This window comes from Meira miltonrushii, assembly GCF_003144205.1.
Source record: "Meira miltonrushii strain MCA 3882 unplaced genomic scaffold FA14scaffold_1, whole genome shotgun sequence".
Lineage (NCBI taxonomy): Eukaryota > Fungi > Basidiomycota > Exobasidiomycetes > Exobasidiales > Brachybasidiaceae > Meira > Meira miltonrushii.
In genome coordinates this window covers 4252657-4272105 of record NW_020289943.1, presented here as the reverse complement: position 1 = coordinate 4272105, position 19449 = coordinate 4252657, and the positions used below count along the sequence as shown (strand labels likewise).

Below are 19449 nucleotides of genomic sequence, written 5' to 3'. Positions count from 1 at the left end.
CTGTCATGGGCTGAGCCAAAGTTGCTCGCTCAACCTTATCAGTCAGGGAAGCAAGCGGTAACGGCTATATTTATTTCTTCTCTTCGCATGATGTTTGAAAGCTACTTCTAGACACATTGTGTATATCATCTTGTCGTTAATATTGTTTTATTGAATTTGAGGGAAGGGAAAAAGACAAAACACACGTATAGAAAGCAAGGGAGTGAAAAGATCACGTCAACAAAGAGAAAGAGAGAAAGGAGAATAAGATTGCCAAAAAGAAAAGAGCTGAACGGATCGAATAAAATTTTACACGGGTTTGTCTTTTTGTTTATCATCGTTTGGGGGGTTTGAGTTCAAAATTTCACATAGAGATCAAATGGTTACTTCTAATTTGCCTAAACAACAAAGAAAGAGACACGAATTATTTATTGTTGTTTGCATTCTTGATTCTCAGCTTGAGATCCTGCGCTGACGGCCATATTGGCAGGACGAGCAGGTCCATCTTCGTCATCCTCCTCATCTTCATCTTCTTCATCATCGAATTCATCTTCAAAGTCATCATCATCCATTTCGTATGCTGTTGCTTCGCCGGTGAAGTAAAGAATCGAATGAGGAATGATGCGATCCTTCAAGTCTTCTCCGATTTGGTAGTCCAATTCCAATCGTTCATCCAATTCGTCAAAGTCAGTGTCTTCATTTTCACCATTCTTTGGTGGCTTTGGTGGAGAGAAGAAGTTGAAGAAAGATTCAACGGGAACAGATCTCTTGACTGTTCTGGTTTGATTTGTGTTCTTGTTACGTTGTTTCTTTGTTTCGATCTTGTGTGTCAAATCCTTGTCTTCCTTCCAGTCGATCTTGTCTCCTTCAGCGTGATCGTACACCAAATCGCCAGAGAAACCAACTTCATCTTGGTAGTAGTATGTCTTTGTCAAAGTTTTGTTGGTAAAGAATGCATTTTGAGAAGGGTCAAATTCGAACTCAAGCTTGAAACCAGCCTGAGATCCAGGCAAATATGACATACGAATGTCCACCAATGATCGTAATGCTTCTTCATCACGCTCTGTGATCAATTCAGAAAGTGCGACATGGTTCTTCAATGCTGTCAACCAGAATTCAGGGATACCCTTTTCAGCGTCTGCAGGAGCTGTGGCATCTGCCAATGATTTCTTTTCTGGCTTATCGTCTTCCTCATCTTCATCGTCGTCATCTTCATGAGATGCTTCTCCGGCCAAAACTTCTTCTTTGCTTGGCTCTTGTTTGCCTTGAACGATGGCTGCACGTCTTTCGTACAAAGGACGATAACGTTCTGCATACTTCTTCTCTAATTCCAAGATCTCCTTTTGGAATTCTGCTTCGATTTTTGTGTGATCGACGTGAATGCCTTTCAAGCCTTCCACTCTTCTCTTCAAGTGGGATGGCAAAGATTCGATATATCCACTTGAACGTCCTACCAATCCGGAGAGCTTATTTTGGATCAAACCAGCCAAAGCAGGGTTAGCTTTTAGGGCTGCAGCGGCACCAGCGGCGGCTGTTGGAAGGGGGTTTAATGAGTCAATTATTCCGTTATGCAACCTTACCACAGTATACGCTTCATGAGCCGAGCGCTCAATTCTTCCAACAACACTCACCTCCATCTTCGTTTTCTTCTCCAATGGTACCAACAGTTGGTCGAGAAAGTGCTTCACGCGTGATTGGTGCGTTGCTCAAAGGAGTGTTTTGCGGTGTAGGTGCCGTGAAATCGGCATTCCTTTGTGAGATAGGTACGTTGCCTGACATGATGGGCAAGATGTGTGATAGTTGATCCACTCCTAATTAAATGAAGTTATATGAATCGATCGATTTACCAACAACCAAGAGAACTTTGTCGAATATAAGATCGAGATTGTCTCAAAGAATCAAACACGATCAAATCGATGAAATGACGTGTGAGCCTTTATGATGGATGACGGCAACAAAGATGAGTTTCTCCTTGCAGTACTCGTTATAATTTCTAACTTTTGGCCACCTTTTAAGCTTGGATGAATTTTTTCTCGTTGTGTGTGTGTGTGTGTGTGTGTGCTTTGGGCTGTGCGTTTGTGTAGGGGCGGATGGGCGTTTTGTGTGTGCGTGCGTGCGTGCGTGCCTGTCTGCCTTTTGTATTGTGGTGCTAGCAACACCGCTTCTTACGCGTGTATTCAATTCTCCCCCAAGACTTCCATTTTCCCATCGGATACCCCGTGCGAAGTAGACCGCTCTGGTTGGGGTAGGGGAATTATTAAACGCGACGCGAAACTTTTGTCTTCTGTTGCTTACTAAGCATTTCTGTAATTCTCATCAAGTTTTAAGATTAGAGTTGTGATGTGGAGAGAATCAATGCAATCATCATACTATGTGTGAACACAGGAAATGATGGCAATGCGATCAGCATGACATCTGACATTCATCAAGAAATTCATCCAGGTCCACTCAATAATCTTACATTGCATGTTCAAGCAGAAAGCGGAGAATCATTCTACCTTTTCTCATCCGAACATGTCCGATTGAATGCAATCCCAACAACGAATACTAATGGCCCTAGCTTATCTCAGAGCTCAAGACGATCAGCTACCCCTTCCCCTCAAAAGTTGCAAAGGCTCAAGCATGCACAGCTAGACAAGTGGACGATTAGACTGTGTCAGAAAATCGACTTGCAAGAACGTAGCAAGAACGCAGTAAATGATGATTCCTCCACCGAAGAAGACGAGGAAAACAGTCAGAAGCAGAAAAGAACTGTAAAAAAGGAACCCAGAGAGTCTGTTGCGAATCTTAATGATAAAGAGGTGATCGCATGGTACCTACTCTCACTAGAACATGATCAGATTCAACCGTTGCTCGATCAAGCAAAAGTCAGAAGATGGGACGAATTGGAAACGCTAATTCGCTCAGCTTGGGATGCTGGCTCAGTAGATGTTTTGGGACGAGAAGAAGATCAGAAAGACGATCAGACATATACCGAGCTACGACTACAATTCCAATTTCAGAATAATTGTAGCACAAGGGCTACCTCTCTGCCATTTGCCTCCTCCCAACGCATCAAACGGGAAACACCGACTGTGAAAGAAGAAGAAGGTTTAGAAGAACTTTCAAACGAGAAAGTCATATCATTGCAACTGCATCGAATAAGTGAGAAAGCTGATGAAATACAACATGCATCAAATGTAGCGATCGAATTGATGAAAGCGATGGGAACACTACGAACGAAGGCGCAATCGTTAGAACGTGAACGAAATTCATCACGAAAATTGATTCATGATAATCGTAAAAATGAACGTTATCATGAACCCAGTACGAGTTTGGTCAATCCAGGCAGAATAAAACGCAAATCGCAAGACGATGGAGGATTTGAGGGGGATGAAGAAGAATGATTCTCTATTCTCGCAAAGGCTGTATGGAGTTCTCCCTAATCGCTCATTTTCCATCCTCTGTAATACACTTACTTTATACCAACATACTCAAAAGGAGGTTCTCTTATCCGGATGTCATTGTACATTACTTATCATGCTTTCCTATAACACAACGTCATCGAGCCTTCTTTGTTTTCTTGCACGCTATGAAGCCGTCGGAAGGCGTAAAATTAGACGATGCGAAGAGGCACATTTTCACTCTTGTTGTAATTACACTTACCCGCTTTTGTCTCCGAAATGAACAATGAAAATCAACTCATTTCATTCTTTGCCATCTTTCATCATCTTGATCAGCGCATCCATTCTATCGGCAAGGATGAGAATGGAATGACAGACAAAAGTTGAAAGGATGGCGCGTGAATCAGTTCATAAGCCAAGACCGACGAGTGAATTGGCATCACCTCAACTGTTTGGTGGAAGAAGGAGTACATTTGGTCAAGCTTCACTTTCTTCTTCAAGTTGTGAAACTGATGATTCCGATCAAACAATCCAACCAAAAAGAGTTCAACAGGAACAAAGAACAAGATTATCAATTACTAGCGTCACTTCAACAAGCTATGAAAGCCACACTGGACTTTCTTCGGAGAATTTTGATGGTTTAATAGACTGTGATTCGAGGCTGTATAAGCAAGATGCAAGACATTCAAACGGGCAACGATTGCAAGACGATATACTTCTTTTATTGCTTGAATCGCATAATCATCAAGATATTAGCGTGAATCATGATCCCAAAACGGAAAAAGGAGAAAAAGATGATTGGCAAAAGGTGAGTAAAAGAGAGAAAGGCAAAACGTTGACAAGTTAGCGTATGATACTCGAACACATGCAGAAGAACAACCCAAGACTGCACGCGTCAAGCATACAGTATCCTGCACATCACGCGTCTTTGTTGATTTTCATTTCTACAAAGTGTGTGTGTTTGTGCATGCATGCATTTGTTGTTGTGTTGTTGTTGTTTTTCACCGTACAGTCAGTCAGGCTTAGCAACCATAAACACTCTAAACACTCACCCGATGCGGATCACATTACCAATTATACACTAATGCTAGATGTGTTGCTAATCCTATCTTACCCTCTCTCATATGCTATCAATTATTGCTCATTTTGTATTACTAGGCGGCAACAACATCAACACAACAACAGTCAAGTCAAGGATCAAACTCAATCACACGCAGTAATACAATTGCAGTACTTCAAAATCAACCTATCGAAACTGCACCACCGATCAAGAGAAGGTATACACAGGTAATTCATACAATCTTACAACCTTTAAAGAATCAACTTTCAACTAGTGCAGAACCAAGACAAATTGAGGTACAGACCGGTGACCAACATTCAGAGCAAGTATCACCATCATCATCACCACAACAACTTCAAATCGACAAGCAAGTACAAGATCGCATCGATGAGCAATCAAAAGAATTAATTCAGTTCACATCCGACAACATGCAACGATTTCGTAAATCGCACGATAAGGGGAAAAATAGGAAAAATTCATTCGATGGCGCAGCAGGCTCGGATGGACCTTCATTCAAGGGTGGAATCGCTTTTCCATCCAATAACTCTTCTTCTAGCTTGTTCGGTTTGAGTGGTTTGACGGGCAAGAAAGATAAAGGAAAAGGGAGAGCTTTATCCAACTTGGACACCGGCAGTTCCATATACGGTATTCCAACATCCGGATCAACATCCAGCTTGAAATTGCCAAGACCAAGAAGTTGGGTGAACAGTTTGATGTCCGTGGGAAATAGTAATAACAATTTATCAAGATATGCACTAGGTGCACATTCTAATCGATCAGGAGGGATAAGTTCACCACATGTACGGGCCAATTCGATCGATGTTTCACACGGTACACCGCCTGTTTCATCACTCGTCCTTCAAAACGAATTCGATGATGACGATGCTCAAGAGAACCACAACACACTTTGGCCTCTAGATGAAGGGGACAACGGTCCATATTCAGGGATCAAGAGAGATGCATCCAATGCCGCAGCTTTGGGACGTTCAGCAACGCGAACGACAGTTGGTACACTTCATCTAGCAACAATGTCCACACCAAATTTACCCGCTTCGAATTCGGATGAATGGGCAGAACGTTTAGCTGCTCCTTTGCTAGTGAGAAATTTGGATGATGCACCTAGAGGTTCAGTTACGCCCCTGGTGACAGATACGGAAAGTAGCGTGGCGGGCGGAAGTGTATCAACGATGAGCAAAGAAAGACGCGATAGAAAGATGACGAATCCATGGGCAAGGTTGAACGAACGCAGAATACAAGAAATCCATGGGTCGCGCTTGATCGATGCAGAAGAGGAAGAGCGGATGTTGGACGATGCTGTTGAAAGTGATAGGATGGAAGGTAGAATGGCGAATGAAGAACAGGCTGTTTTGGATATGCTAGACATGATGAACGATACAGTGGATACGTTTGAGAAACCAAATGTCACACGGGCAAAAAGTATGGCAGGACCAAAAGCACCATATGAAGACATGGCAGCATCTCCTCCTAGACAGACACTGAAACGGGCGACAACAGCTTCCACATCAGCATTGATGCCTGGAAAAGATGCGAAAAGGAGACCACTCACTGCACCAAGCACAGAGCTAGGATTTGGAAGGGAAAGTTTGAGAAAGACTGCATCTACTTCATCCGATGATCAAAAGCCTACCGTACGAGATTTTGCATCGATGTTTGAAACAGGCTCAGGTGCTTCAGATGTTCTCTTATCACGGGCAAAAACGCAATTTGGAAGGAAACCACCACTTGAACCAACACCTCTGAAGATCGACAGTCCATCGTTGGGAAGTGTAAAGAAAGCTGTTCAAGAGAGAGAAGGATTGGATAAGATTGCGGCAAAACAGACAACTGTTTCAAAAACTGCACCGGTCCTTGAACCTGTCTCTTGGAGCTCCGGTACTGGATCTTTGCTACAGTCAATGGCATCTACTCTACGCAAGAAAGCTTCGTTTCCTGGTTTCCGAGGGGAAGAGCCTGCCTCAGAGAGCAATGCAGATGCCGCCAGTGAGCAAAAGGACGAGAAAGCAGAGGAAGACCAGGCGAAAGCATCATCTTCCAAACATCTTGCAGCGCCATCTACCTCTACAAATTCAAGCATTTTCCTCTCTCGTCAAGATACCCGTAGTTCGGAAAATGCCAAACACGATTTACGATCTCCAAATCAAGAAAGCTACATCTCTTCCGATAATGGTACTGCTTCTGCATTTTGGTCAAGGCGCGGATCTATACCCGATTCACCAAGCTCGCTGCCTACCTCTCCTGGCTTACAAAGTGAATCTGATGTAAGCTCTCCGTTCGGATATGGATTTGGCAAGAGACGATTTGCGGCCATCACTTCATCAGAAGATGATAAGCAAAGTACAAGACGTCCTGTACCCCCTCTTTTACGCAGATTACGCACCGATGCTACCCAAGCAACAAGTATTGGATCTATGATGGAAAATGATTCGGTCAAGAGTCGCATTTTGACAGAAACGACTACAGAAGAGCCAACGATGATGGATGAAGATGCCAAGAGTGAAGTATCTTCATCGATAGTTTCTTCGATCTTGACAGAAGACGAAGGTGATGTGACAATTCAACCCAAAGCAGAAACGATAGAGCCTTTAAAACGTGAAAAGTCTGTCGCATTCTCTACTTTGACAAGGTCCAGTACGCGAGCGACAAAGAAGAGCAATACGTCCACAATACCTCCAACGCCACCGCGCAAAGATGTTCCATTACCTTTTGTTGATGATTCCACGGTCCGACCAAGATCGCCTTTACGTAAACCAATTTTGGATGTACCTGAAGCTGGTGTTTCGCCTTCTTTACTCGGAACGCCAAAGAGAGCAAAAGATTTAATTCAATTTTTTGAGCAATCAAGTGCACCCAACAGTCCAACTTTATCACGCACTTCTCCTTCTAAACCAACGGCAAAGCAATTGAGCCCGATGAAAGGTGAATCACCTGCTCAGATGGCTAGCAGATTCCGACAAGCTTTAGGATCTTCTGGTCTTTCCAATCGAATCACGATCGAAGGAACGAATGAGAATATTGTCGAGAATGACGATGGTATCCAAGAAAAGATTACAACTCTTGGAAGAGTCAATCGTAGAAGAGCAAGGCCTGGTGGTTTGGTTGGAATCACTGCTGGCGGTGAAGGTGGAGGTCAAGATCCGTTTTCGAGCTCGTACGAATCAAATGCCGCAAGTGCCGAAAATGAAGAAGAAAGTGATGATGATGACGAGAATCATCTACCAAGCGTTCTGAAGGGACAGCCTCGGCTACCCGGTTCGGCTGGCACTAAAAAGAAGGAAAAGAGAATATCGTCCAACATCTTTGGTAGATTCTTGTCTGGATCATCACCTGAAAACAAAAAGGGAGATGCAAAGAAGACGGAAGAAGCACAAGATGCGCCTGGCAGAACATCAGAAGGAGGTGGTGGTTCTGGAGATGGCTATAGAGCAGGCGGATCAACAGGCACCGGTAAAGGTTCAAACACTAGCCCTTTCCGTAGTGGAGTGAAGAATATCATCAAAGCATTAAGTCAAGGTGTGGACATCACAGGTGCAGATGCTCCAACTTCACGTGGTGGAAGCGGTGGTGGCGGCGGTGATCAAGGAGGAAGAAGGACGTCATGGCAAGGTGCACATCAAACTGGTGTTCCTCCGCCTTCGTCTTTTAGGAATCCATCTCAATTGATCAATATGCGACGTCAATCATCGAGCGAATTGACTGATCTTCAAAGCGTTTTGAGTACGCGTACGATCGGAACGACTGCTTCTTATCGTCAAAAGACCGAAGCAGGTGCCAACCTTCGTATTGATACTGATGCTACTTTGGCTTTGATGGGAGAACCTAATGTGGAACCGTTCAGGACAGGATTGGTATACTATTTCAATGTTCACGTCGAGAAACCAATCTGGCAACGTGCACAAGCTGTGCTATTACCATCTGCGTTGGCTTTGAGCTGGATACCATCTGGAGGTGGTCGTGTGAGCGTAATCTTGGATTTGTCTGCTTGCAGGGAAGTACATTCCGTCCCAGGTCCCGATCATCCCAGTAGTGGTGATGATGCAGGTGCATTTGTGGCGCGCGAACAAGGTCTTCGAAGGATTAATCCGTTCCAATTAATCTTCAATGATGGTGTTGAACGTTTAGCAGTCGATACAGCACGCGAGAGAGTAATGTGGGTTGCATCCGTTTGGGATTCTTTGGGAGTTCGTTCTTCTTCCAATCAACAACCTCGATCTCGACAAGTCTCGGCAAATTATTCTGCTGTTGGAGGTATGACGGATATAGCAACTGATATTGCCGATGTTCATATGACCACACCAAGACCATCTGGATTGCCCATGTCACCTCCTCCGCCAAATTTCAACGTTCAACTTTCCGATAGTCCTGTTCGTCGCTTGGTTCCCAGTGGTTTGGCAGCCATTCCTTTGGAAAGTAGTATGGAAGATGTAACGCAAATCGAAACATCATCTCCTGATAGAGGTCGATATGAAGCTGTGTCATCATATGCAGCAGAAATGGTTCCACCTCCATTGCCACCAAAAGAGAAGCAAAAGCGTAAGAGGTTCATTGATGAGCCAGTCATCAAGCCAGAATCGCCTTCAAATGTTGAATCGGATGAAAGTAAACATAGTCAAGAAACTTTGGTGCTCAACGAAGATCGACCTGAAATTCGTCAAACTCGAGCGCAGGATACGCCTCCCAACAATATGTCTCGTGAAACTTTCCATTCTTCCAGAACACATGATCAATCAGAAGTTGGTGATGATGAATTTGGACCAAGATCACCAAGAAGTGAAGCTGTTTTGAACTTTAGCAATCTGGCGGATTCTGATCGTGATATTGTTCCTGCTGACAGTGCAAGTCAAAGGCCCTCTAGAAGTCTGACGGGAACAATTTTGAGCAGATTTTCCGCTTTGGCTGGTTATCGGTCCGAAAAGGTGGAAGAAGCAAAAGAAGAAGAATCACCTCCTCGTACACCCGCTCAGACTATTCGCGATCAATTTGTGGGCGTAGATGAAGAATTGGATTCAGATGAGCCACCACCGACAGCCAGAACGTTGGATACAGTGGTGGAAGAGACATTGAGTCAAGCAGCTCTCACTTCTGTTCAATCTCCTCAACAAGCAAATTTGGGTTCTTCACGTAAATCTGTCAAACAGAAAAAGGGTGGTCCAGGAAGCTTACTTTCGATTCAAACCTCAGGCAGTGTCAGTAGTCAAGAATTGGCCAAATTGTTGCAATTCATCGAACAACAAAACGAAGATCGTGATCGACGTGAAAGACAGATGGAAGAACAATTCCGTGCATTCCAAGAAACCATCATCAATCTACAAAGGGGCGGATCGTCTAGACATAGCCGTAGAAGTAGCTCAGAAGCAGGTGGAAGATCCATTTCTAGCTCGACAAGACAGAGTGGAAGTGAGAGGAACGTGCGCTCTTCAAGACGTAGCGATGCAACAGCTGCTGCCGCTGCTACAGTTGCTGCGGATGCGGCTGCAATTGCTGCTATGCAAGAAAAGCTGGATCGTGTTCTTTCTATGGTCGGTAATGTGACAGAAGGTCAACATCGTCTTGAGAATGTCGCGGAAGATGGAACGCCTAGAGGTCCACAACCACCTACATTTGCTTCACCAAATTCGGCAGAATTGGCAAGAATCGAACAAACGCTTGGCTCGTTGATGAATCAAATTCAGTCAAACACTCTACCACATGCCCTTCGTGCTTATAACAGATCTATTCAGATGGATCGTCCTCTTGATGGTCGAGATCGCGCAATTTTGGCCGATCGAATGGTACATGGTACTCGCGCGGCTAACCGTAGAATGAGCGCGCCAGCCGACATGGAACAAGATGAACTAAGTGAAGGCAATGATGGTTTCCTTACGCCCATGACCGGAGAAAGAGCAGGATTACCGCCAAGCGATATGGCAGATCTTTATAGTCCCGCTATGGGTATGACTGGCAGTATGGGAATGGTCCCTTCGCATTCTGAAGGCAGCATGGTTTCCGAAAGTGATCGTATTCCAGCCCGAAGTTGGATTTCAGCTGATGGCATCCCAAGTCCACCTGCTAATACGGAGCATGGAGCATCTTTGCTGAACGCAGAAAGAAGAGGACCAGTCGAACGATCAGCGTACGGAATGATGAACTCTGCTAGGTCGCAATATGATCCATTGGCACCTGGTGATAGTTTGAGCAACGTCAGTATTGATATGGAGGCAGAAATTCGCAGGAGAAGGATGCGTAATGCCGTTGGTGCACGAAACGTATCGTCTTCTCAGCGACCTCATCAAGGTGGTTGGTACACGCCAAGACCAGGCGGTCAAAGCATGATGCCTCAAGATTCCAATTCTGGTTTAGGATTGTCAATGCCCACACCTCGTCAACCTCGAACGTCACAAGCAATTCAAACGCCGGCAATCGAATCCGGCGGTCAGAGATCAACGAATGCAGACATTGAATTGTTGTTGGATGCGATCAAGGATAATGAGCATACCCGTAAAGCACAAAGTCAACAACAGCAGGACATTGCACGTTATTTGAACGAATTGAACTCATGGCTTGAAAAGGACGTTATTGATCGAAGCAAAGAATGGCGTACCTTGGCAATGGGAGTTACACAATTGCATGATGAGCTCAACTCGATCAGAGCTCAGGCTGGATTGGCAACCACTTCTGCAATGCCGGGTGTGATGGCAATGGCAGATGGCGGTGGTGATGTCACACCAGTCGGACGAAGCGCTGGCGGAGGTGAACTAATGGCAATGCCAATGCCACAAGCTCATCAAGCTCCTCATCCCGATGGAGCAGCACCGCATATATCCTTTGCTGATAATACGTTTGCAGGTGGTTTTGTACCACAACCTGTAGCGCATGAATTCGGAAACAATGCAGTCATGCAAGGCGCAGGCCCACAAGGTCCGCGCGGAATGCCCACACCTGATGTTCAACAACCATCTGCTGGAATCCTTCATCCATCTCAAGCTGCCGAAGCTGCATTTGGCGGTCAAATGCCATTAACCAGTCAAGCATTAGCACAATTAGGAGCTGATGCACCTGCACCACTCAATATACCAAGACCAGGATCACCGGTAAAGAGAAGTGGAACGCGAACTTGGCGTACACAAAATGGTCCAACGCCATTACGAAATGATGACGTTTGGCAAAATAGCGGTACTGTTCCTGATAAAAAGAAGGAGAAAGAAGACAAGAAAGCTGAAAAGAGAGCGAATAGACGTAAATCTTTCGGCAAAATTGTCGCAGGCGCTGTTGGTGCTGCTTTGGCAGGTGCAGCAATACATGAATGGGATAAGCATAAAGATCGTCAAAGAAAGGAGGGTAAGCCGGAAGAAGCATCAAAAGAACCAGATGCACAAACGGGAGAACATGTCAAACTTGATCATGTACCTGCAGCAGAACAAGAGAAGATCACTCAAGCAGCTCAAAGCGGAGATGAAGAAAAGATTCGTAAAGTCATCTCTGATGCTTCTGCTGCTGGATTCGGCAAGCCTGCGATCGTTCAAATGGCTGAGGATTTGCGTGAGCTTTCAGCGCCTGAAGGAGACAACGCACAGAGTGATGATAAAACATTGCGCAATTCCTATGATTCTCAAGGTACGGCAGTCAGAATGGAAGTTGGTGGCAAGAGATCCGGTGAAAGTGTTCACAGCGTTGGAGAGAGTACGTTGCGAAACGCTGTAAACAATCTCGATACACGACAAGGCGGAGGTGATGGAGCACTTGCTCTGGCTGTTGAAGAAATCTTGAAGCATCTTTTGGAAAAGAAGGAAGATGAACAACGCATACGACAAGCTCAAGCGGATGCAGAAGCGATGCGTGAAGCAGAACGCAGACAAGAAATGGAAGAACGTGAATCAAAATTGAGCTCGTTGCGTGATCAAGAGAGAATGGAATTGGTGGAAACCATCTTTGCCAAAATGCAAGCTGAGAAGGAACGTGCAGATGCGGAAGCTGCTGCTCGTCAACGTGAGATGGATCCAAAATCAGCAATTGAGTCTCTCGTAGCAGCAATCAACACGCAAAGGCAAGCAGATGCATCACAAAGAGCGGCAGCAGATCTTGCCGTCAAGCAAATGGCAGAAGATCTCGTCCGAACAACTTCAGAAGCAAATGGTAAATTGGTCGAAGCAGTTCATGCGGCCGCAAGAGAGATGTTGCGTAACAACGTTGAAGCTCATGCAGATGATCTAAAGAGATTGATCGGACGTGATGTAAGCGTCATGTTTGAAGATGTCGGCAAGATTCGCGAAGCAAAACGTGCATTAGAATTGGAGATGTCCGAATTGTTCTCATTCAAGAGCAAGCATCTTGCTGAGATTGAACAAATGAAGTTAGCCAGTGCTGCTTCTTCTGCAATGCCAATGGCTCCGATGCCTATGCCTATGCCAAGTATCATGCCGATGAATATGGGCATGGGAATGGGTGGTATGGGTATGGGAGGAATGCCAGGAATGATGAACTTCTCCGCTGCTCCTCCGATGCCAGATATTCCAGCTGCTTCTCAATCCTTACCCAAAGCAAGTGCGATCCCACCAGCAATTCCACCAGCCGGAAGTGGTCCAGGTCCAGGTGCTCCGCGCAAGAAAGACTTTATGTCACCCTTTTCGATCAACTTTGGCTCCAGGTGAAAGGGCAGTCAAAAATGAAAACAAAACAAACAAAATGATTAGGGACCATTACAAAAGCTGTATTTGGTCACCATCTTTTTTTCTCCTCATCATAGATACCTTTTCTTCTTCACTTTTGCACCTTTTTTGATTCAAAATTTACTGTACATATACATGTTTGATAATAATACAGAACGATCGTTTGATCTTGTTGATTATCACTATTCTTGTTCTAATGCTGTTTCTGTGATTGCTTCTGCGATATTGAGAACATAGCTTGCGGTCATTTGGCCTTCATCTTTGTCCTCTTTCATTCGTGTTTTGTACTCCTTTGCTGCTCTGTTTCCTGCTTCTACCAATTCCGAGTATTTCTCATCTACAAGCCATGTTGCTTTGTGCAGCTTCCACATCGGCCACAGCATATCTTCAGAGGCTTGACCGGTCTTGCGAACGTTGAAGGATGTTTCAAGGTATAGACTCTGGTCCTCAATTGCTTTTGAACTTCCTGTTCCACGCCAAGGTCGCAATCGTAATCCTAGTCTGACACAATCCGGCAAGGCGTTTTGTATCCGAGTACTATTCTCATCGCCCAGAGTAGCCAATGGTAGCCTCAGATAATCTGCAATGTGTTTGATCGCTTGTTCGTCTTCCTTTCCCAGATCTATATCTTCTTCTTCGTTTGTTGCATAGAGTTGCAAGATAGTCTGAATGCTCGTCAAAATTTGTGCTAGATCTTCAGGTGGCAGTACTGCCGCTTTGTCTGTACTATCTTTTGTACCTTTGGCATTTTCTGCCAATAGGTCATTGATCATCGTCCAGTGGTTGACAGAACAAGAAGCAGGAAGATGAGTGTAAAGTGTTTAAATTGACATTGCACTAGCTTGAGCTTAATTCTGTTTGAGTAAGCGGAGAAGATTAGACTCAAGGCTTTTAGCGCGCATACTCAGCGAACACCACCATCAATCATCTATACGAGTTTAACATCTTCGATTCAATGAAGTTGACAAAGGTATCTTATGAAAAGGAACAATCACTTAACAGCTAGAAGAAGCCAAATCAAGTGTTTATTCTAGCTATGTGACCGAAATTTGATTGACGGTACAGCTACGCTTATGAGGAAGCCTTCAATCATAGGCGCCATGATTCATTTGCTGCCGGAAGACTGATGATGATGAGAATCAGAAAATTCGCCAGGCATATGTTGTGTTTCCTTTTCTTCCTTTGAGTCTTTTTGTTTTGCTTCTCTATGTTTCTCCCATTCATGAATTGCTGCGCCTGCCAAAGCTGCTGTTGCGGCTGCCACAGCAATCATTCCCAAAGTCTTTTTGCGATTTGCTTTCTTTTCTGCCGCTAAAGCCTCTTTTGCTTTCTTTTCATCGATCAATGTACCACTACCACTCCAAACATCATCATTGCGCAAACCTGTAGGAATCACTTGTGCACGCCAAATGCTTGTTTGTTTCATGTTATCGGGCTCACTATAATCGGGTTCCCATTTGGTCAAAATGCGATTGTTGGACGACATCGTTGATCAATGAGTTGAATTCTCAATACTCTTCAACAATATGTACGAAGGAGGTGATGGTATGATCTGGGTTGTGAACAAGATTCAAAGAGACAATATCGCCCTCACTCATGATTCTTGCATGAATGCACCCTCATTCATGCGTCGATGGTATTGCGCATCGGCTGACAGAAAACCTCCATAAGGATAAGCCAGGGTATATCCCACGTTCGGCGGCGGACAAACAGACTCGGACCAGATCTCGGTGTCCAAAGAGACGATAAGTAACCGAAGAGTCACTCACTCACACATTACTCGTTGCTCTTCAATCAACGACGATCAATTACGTCATGGTATAACATCAATGAAAGAAAGAGGTATAAAGTACTATCATATTCAAAGAGACAACGAAAGATGTCTTCGATGCCAAAAGTTTATTGTGCTGCAGCAGTTCTTTCAACATCATCTTTCCAATGATCACTCTTCTTTTGTGGTCCAGCATAAGTGCCTGTAGGAGAACTTGTTCCGATCATGTCTTGATTGACACTGTGAGGATCAAATTCATCACGACCATGAATGTATACCAAAGGCAAAACAAGAAGTGCTGCACCGACGATGTTACCCAAGAAAGAAGCGATGATACTCTTCCAAATGTATTCTCCTGTTCCGAAATTTGCCTTTCCGGTCATCAAACCTTCGGGAATCAAGAACATATTGGCAACAACGTGCTCGTAACCTAATAGAAGAAGAGAAGATGGTCAACAACTTGCAAAATTAAATGAGAATCAAAACAGCACTCACCGGCCGCAACAAAAAAGAATATGGGCAAATATGCAATCACCACCTTTGAAACAACATCTTTGGCCAAGGAAGCTAAGAAGACGGCAGACACGACGGCGTAATTACAACCAATACCTCTTAAGAATATTTGACGGAAATTGATTGCAGAAACTTTTGCATCTGCTTGCATTCCTGCTCCAGTATCCATTGCGGTAGTATAGATATCGGAAAAGTGAACGATAAGGCCGGCATAAAACAAAGCACCAACAAGGTTACCAAGGAAGCAAATTGTCCAATCGATAACGAAAGCCCAATAAGGTACCTTTCTCTTGACCGTTGACATGATCATGATTGCCATATTACCGGTAACGAGATCAGCTTGGAACAAAACGATCATCACCAAACCAACTGGGAAAACGAGACCTTGAAGGATTTTGAGTAAACCAGGAGCGTTTGTTGCAAACCAAGGATTTGCCGTCATGATTTGAACAAGCGTACCACCTAAACTTAACATCATTCCTGCCATTGCACCTTTTACGAATCGAACGCCAAGTTCACTATGATGCTTCTTTGTTCCAGCATGAATCCAAGCCCAAGTTGCTTGTTCAAGCGAGATCATTTGAGGTGCTTCTGCCATTGTGAATGAAGTTCAAAGTTATAGGAAGAGGGATGAGGTTTCTTGGAGGGATGTTTGAGTTTCAAAGCCTGACAGCATTGTTTCATCCTTCTTATATATTCTCTGATAACTCATCACGGTCCATAACGTTCTCCCAAGCGAGAGCGGGGTTCATCATCCGCTTTCTTCCCGTTTAGTGCCCATCACCCGAATTTGTATTTACAAAAAACTTCCCGGAAATCTTTCGGATTAGAGATGTTCAATTTTGATCTGCACCATTTCAGCCTCAATAGCTTATCTTCTCATTTTCTCTTGGCATTTCTGATGATCATAGTAAAATAAAAGCTTATCTTTATCTTTTCAACAATTTTAACGCTAATCATTATCCTGCTGCACCCTTTGTGTTCATCTTACGCGTGTGCAGGGTTACCTTCACTTACTTTGACTTCATTCACCCTTCATAGGCTAAGATAAGGAATTGATATAAACTGTCATTGATTGGCTATCACACATCCTGTTGAATCAATACACTTCTTATCAGCAATATGTATGGGGCCATCCGGAGTAATGTGAGTATGATCCGCACGCTAGCACTAGCTGACAATCTATAGTGTGAAAGAAAATTGTACTGAAATAGTCCTTCCCTTCATCGGAACCGGAATTGGGGTAGAGTGTTTTAATGAAGCACTTTGGATAAACCTTCTGTTTAAAGGTTGATACCAGAAAATCATTGAATTGCAAAGAATCAGACCACCGCCCGCCGGTATTTGTAGGGACTATCTTGCATTTCTCGGTCATCACTTCCCCGCGTTTGCTTTAGAGCCTGGGACACACCTAAGCCAACCTGCGGGAATGGTATTGACCTATTGCTTATCAGTAACACCACTTCCTCTTCTCGTATGATCTGATCAAATCGCTAGCCTCGTTTCATTGTTCGTCTTGTCATATTCTTTTCGAATTTCTTTAACATCACTTGCTATCTCGCATTTTAATGGCTAAAAGATACGTACTGCTAGAACTCGGATCGACCTACATTGTCTTTCCCCTTCTTCCAACAATTTAAAACATTCTTATGAAGCTAATCTATGCAACGTACCTCCTCTATCTCATACGTCCTGATCTTTCGTTAGGATAGTACTTTTGCGCTTAAAGACTGTCCAATGACAAGGTTTCAGATAAAGATCCCTTCGTTTCTATTACAAAAATTTGATTGGTTGAAATACAACATCGAGAGTAACCAAATTTTTATTCTACCAACTTTGTTCCCACCGGACGACGAAGTACTGTGTCCACTGATCTTTTTCTATTTTGAAATTCTTCATCTACCTTGTATACCACCTCTCCTTCGGCTTCAAAGCCTAATTTAACGTATACTGGCTTGCCCATCGGAGATGCTTCGGTGACGCATTCGATTGCTTGTCCGTTTTGGCCTAATTCTTCGGCTTTACGAAGTCCCCATTTGACCAGCTCACTTGCAATTCCACGCCTTTGAAATCGTGGACGAACGACACAGATGTCAAGAACCATCACTGCTCTACCTTCTTTACCCGCTTCTTCAACCAATTCACCTCTACGTCGAAGGAAAGATTGGAACATTTGGTTGACGTACCTTTGTTCTGTTTCATTACCCGGATAAAGTTTCTCTAATCTTTCTTTATTCATTTCTTTCGGGATTGGATTTCTAGAATGAAGATTTTCCGTCCAAGTTGCAATTCCGGCAATTGTATCTTTACCCGTTTCCGGATCTGGTGCGATTGCTTTAAGGTACCAAGAATGTCCACCATTATGTGCTGATTGCTTCTTGAAATTATTCTGTCCTGATTTCACTCCTGCTTCGAAACCTGCATCTGTGTCTGCGTTTGGGCTCATTGCAAGCCAAAATGCATTGCTTGTTTGTTGGCCAAAGGTTTCATATTGACATGCGAAATTTTCACGAAGATCTTGCTCGTCCTGGATTAATTCGATCCGTACATCTCTATTTGGTGGATAAGTAGGCATTTTCGGTTGATTTGAGCGATGGATGGCGGTGCTTCGAAGGTGGTGATCGTAAAGAGAAAGAACCATGCTGCAATGTCATCTATGAATGATGTATGCTGCAATCTCCACATAGGGTTACACTACGCTATTTCCGCGCATCATGCGCGACAACAACTTCACCTTGTGCATACATACAGTTCCGCTATTATACACATTCTATTCTTTGTTATTCTACATGAAGCTGTCATCACTATCCATCCCATCATCTTCCTCTTCCTCACCTTCTTTGCCATTACTTTGCTGTTTCTGTGCTTTCTCTCGCTCTTTTCGTTCCCTTTCTTCTTCGATAGCTTCTTGAGAGTATACATTGCTATAATCCGCTGCTTCTTTTTCTGCCAGCCTTTTTCGTTTTTCTTCCAGCTCGGAATTTTTGAGTTTATTAGCTGCATCCCTCTTGACTTTGTTTCGTTCCTTTTCACGTTCTTGTCGTACGGCTTCATGATCTACTTTTTCCTCCCTCTTTGTTTTATTGAGTCGATTAACGATAGCATTATCCCTTTGTGCGATATGATGCCTCCTGACAACTTGATCATTATGAAACATGACTGTTCCAATAGCCATATCACCCTGTTTCTTAATATTCCTCCATGGAGTATAAATGATTGTTTGATTATTCTTCCTATTCCCTTCAATACTGTTTGCTTTGGTCAATTGTCCTAGATCATCCAGCAGTTTTGTCGGTATTGAATCCCATTTCATACCCGCTGGTAATCGCAAGTAAACATGCGCAGATGAAAGTTTGTCAACGTGAAACCAAACATCTTCATCATCTCCGTATTTGATCAAATCTTCATTTTCCACTTTATCACGACCCATATAAATCGTTGCCGGTGGATCGATTGCTGGAGCATTGAAAAATGTAAGACAAATTGAAGATTTTCTTGCGACTGTATTTACTACTCACTAGTTGATGTGTAAAATAGCACCATCCTTCCCCACTTTCCCAATAGAATGATTCCAAAATGATCTTTATGGTAAGAAGCTTAAAATATAATAAGCTATTGGTCCACCAAAGCATGCCAAAGAACATTGCATACGCACGTGAGAAACGAACAACACTTTTGAGACGCGTTCAATTAACCAGGCACAGCGGATTTTACACTCAAACTTTAAATCCGACAAAGTCAAGACAAACATCTACCCGCGTAGGCGTAAGCATATGGCTGAGTGCAGAGAACAACACTTAATCAACATTGCCAAAACATCATACTTAGCATTCACTCTCCACTTCCTCATTCGCATCATCATCATCATCGACACACTCAATCGATCACAATGACAGCCCGTGTAATGGATGAAAACCTGGCTGCAGAACTTAAACGGATGAGCGTGACAAACAAGTCAGGAACAGGCTCTTCGTACAAACAACATCCAAGCACATCAACACATCAAAGAATCACAGGTGATGGAACATACCGTGGACCACTTGCAAAGATTCCACAAAGCAGTATGCAATCTTATAGTAC

At 43.8% G+C, this 19449-nt stretch overlaps 9 protein-coding genes across 9 annotated transcripts; 2 read left to right on the top strand and 7 right to left on the bottom strand.

Annotated features, from left to right (window-relative positions):
• Window positions 1–51: 51 nt before the first annotated feature.
• On the bottom strand, window positions 52–2179 carry FA14DRAFT_167075 (NAP-domain-containing protein). Its single transcript, XM_025500061.1, has 2 exons — window positions 1611–2179; window positions 52–1510 (listed from the first exon to the last, which is right to left on the bottom strand). The coding sequence occupies exons 1-2, from the start codon at window positions 1756–1758 to the stop codon at window positions 408–410; spliced, it is 1251 nt and encodes a 416-aa protein (XP_025358614.1). The 5' UTR covers window positions 1759–2179; the 3' UTR covers window positions 52–407.
• Window positions 94–453, bottom strand: FA14DRAFT_25660 (uncharacterized protein). The gene has a single exon (XM_025502077.1). It carries the CDS (start codon window positions 315–317, stop codon window positions 126–128), a length of 192 nt encoding a protein of 63 aa, XP_025358615.1. The 5' UTR covers window positions 318–453; the 3' UTR covers window positions 94–125.
• Window positions 2180–2343: 164 nt separating the features above from the next.
• Window positions 2344–3660, top strand: FA14DRAFT_159930 (uncharacterized protein). Its single transcript, XM_025498457.1, has one exon. The coding sequence runs from the start codon at window positions 2388–2390 to the stop codon at window positions 3363–3365; it is 978 nt and encodes a 325-aa protein (XP_025358613.1). The 5' UTR covers window positions 2344–2387; the 3' UTR covers window positions 3366–3660.
• On the top strand, window positions 3560–13167 carry FA14DRAFT_25618 (uncharacterized protein). The gene is made up of 2 exons (XM_025502076.1): window positions 3560–4170; window positions 4521–13167. Exons 1-2 carry the CDS (start codon window positions 3754–3756, stop codon window positions 13065–13067), a joined length of 8964 nt encoding a protein of 2987 aa, XP_025358612.1. The 5' UTR covers window positions 3560–3753; the 3' UTR covers window positions 13068–13167.
• FA14DRAFT_188317 (uncharacterized protein) lies at window positions 13045–13886 on the bottom strand. The gene has a single exon (XM_025501649.1). The coding sequence runs from the start codon at window positions 13856–13858 to the stop codon at window positions 13268–13270; it is 591 nt and encodes a 196-aa protein (XP_025358611.1). The 5' UTR covers window positions 13859–13886; the 3' UTR covers window positions 13045–13267.
• A 304-nt stretch (window positions 13887–14190) lies between these two features.
• On the bottom strand, window positions 14191–14571 carry FA14DRAFT_153634 (uncharacterized protein; the record flags this gene model as incomplete). Its single annotated transcript, XM_025497614.1, has 1 exon — window positions 14191–14571. The coding sequence occupies one exon, from the start codon at window positions 14569–14571 to the stop codon at window positions 14191–14193; it is 381 nt and encodes a 126-aa protein (XP_025358610.1).
• A 299-nt stretch (window positions 14572–14870) lies between these two features.
• FA14DRAFT_171014 (Formate/nitrite transporter) lies at window positions 14871–16272 on the bottom strand. Its single transcript, XM_025500304.1, has 2 exons — window positions 15352–16272; window positions 14871–15286 (listed from the first exon to the last, which is right to left on the bottom strand). The coding sequence occupies exons 1-2, from the start codon at window positions 15965–15967 to the stop codon at window positions 14985–14987; spliced, it is 918 nt and encodes a 305-aa protein (XP_025358609.1). The 5' UTR covers window positions 15968–16272; the 3' UTR covers window positions 14871–14984.
• A 919-nt stretch (window positions 16273–17191) lies between these two features.
• FA14DRAFT_177579 (GCN5-related N-acetyltransferase) lies at window positions 17192–17944 on the bottom strand (the record flags this gene model as incomplete). The annotated part of the gene is made up of 1 exon (XM_025500753.1): window positions 17192–17944. The coding sequence occupies one exon, from the start codon at window positions 17942–17944 to the stop codon at window positions 17192–17194; it is 753 nt and encodes a 250-aa protein (XP_025358608.1).
• Window positions 17945–18046: 102 nt separating this feature from the next.
• FA14DRAFT_143265 (DUF814-domain-containing protein) lies at window positions 18047–18998 on the bottom strand. Its single transcript, XM_025497203.1, has 2 exons — window positions 18888–18998; window positions 18047–18825 (listed from the first exon to the last, which is right to left on the bottom strand). Exons 1-2 carry the CDS (start codon window positions 18910–18912, stop codon window positions 18155–18157), a joined length of 696 nt encoding a protein of 231 aa, XP_025358607.1. The 5' UTR covers window positions 18913–18998; the 3' UTR covers window positions 18047–18154.
• Between the last annotated feature and the right edge of the window lie 451 nt (window positions 18999–19449).

Coding starts and splice junctions, on each gene's coding strand:
- FA14DRAFT_25660 (XM_025502077.1), bottom strand. CDS start 317: ATGATAAACAAAAAGACAAACCCGTGTAAAATTTTATTCGATCCGTTC.
- FA14DRAFT_167075 (XM_025500061.1), bottom strand. CDS start 1,758: ATGTCAGGCAACGTACCTATCTCACAAAGGAATGCCGATTTCACGGCA. Junction 1,511..1,610: donor AGAAGAAAACGAAGATGGAG/GTGAGTGTTGTT, acceptor CCCTTCCAACAG/CCGCCGCTGGTGCCGCTGCA.
- FA14DRAFT_159930 (XM_025498457.1), top strand. CDS start 2,388: ATGACATCTGACATTCATCAAGAAATTCATCCAGGTCCACTCAATAAT.
- FA14DRAFT_25618 (XM_025502076.1), top strand. CDS start 3,754: ATGGCGCGTGAATCAGTTCATAAGCCAAGACCGACGAGTGAATTGGCA. Junction 4,171..4,520: donor AAAAAGATGATTGGCAAAAG/GTGAGTAAAAGA, acceptor TTGTATTACTAG/GCGGCAACAACATCAACACA.
- FA14DRAFT_188317 (XM_025501649.1), bottom strand. CDS start 13,858: ATGATCAATGACCTATTGGCAGAAAATGCCAAAGGTACAAAAGATAGT.
- FA14DRAFT_171014 (XM_025500304.1), bottom strand. CDS start 15,967: ATGGCAGAAGCACCTCAAATGATCTCGCTTGAACAAGCAACTTGGGCT. Junction 15,287..15,351: donor ATTCTTTTTTGTTGCGGCCG/GTGAGTGCTGTT, acceptor TTCTTCTATTAG/GTTACGAGCACGTTGTTGCC.
- FA14DRAFT_143265 (XM_025497203.1), bottom strand. CDS start 18,912: ATGGTGCTATTTTACACATCAACTA. Junction 18,826..18,887: donor GCTATTTTACACATCAACTA/GTGAGTAGTAAA, acceptor TCAATGCTCCAG/CAATCGATCCACCGGCAACG.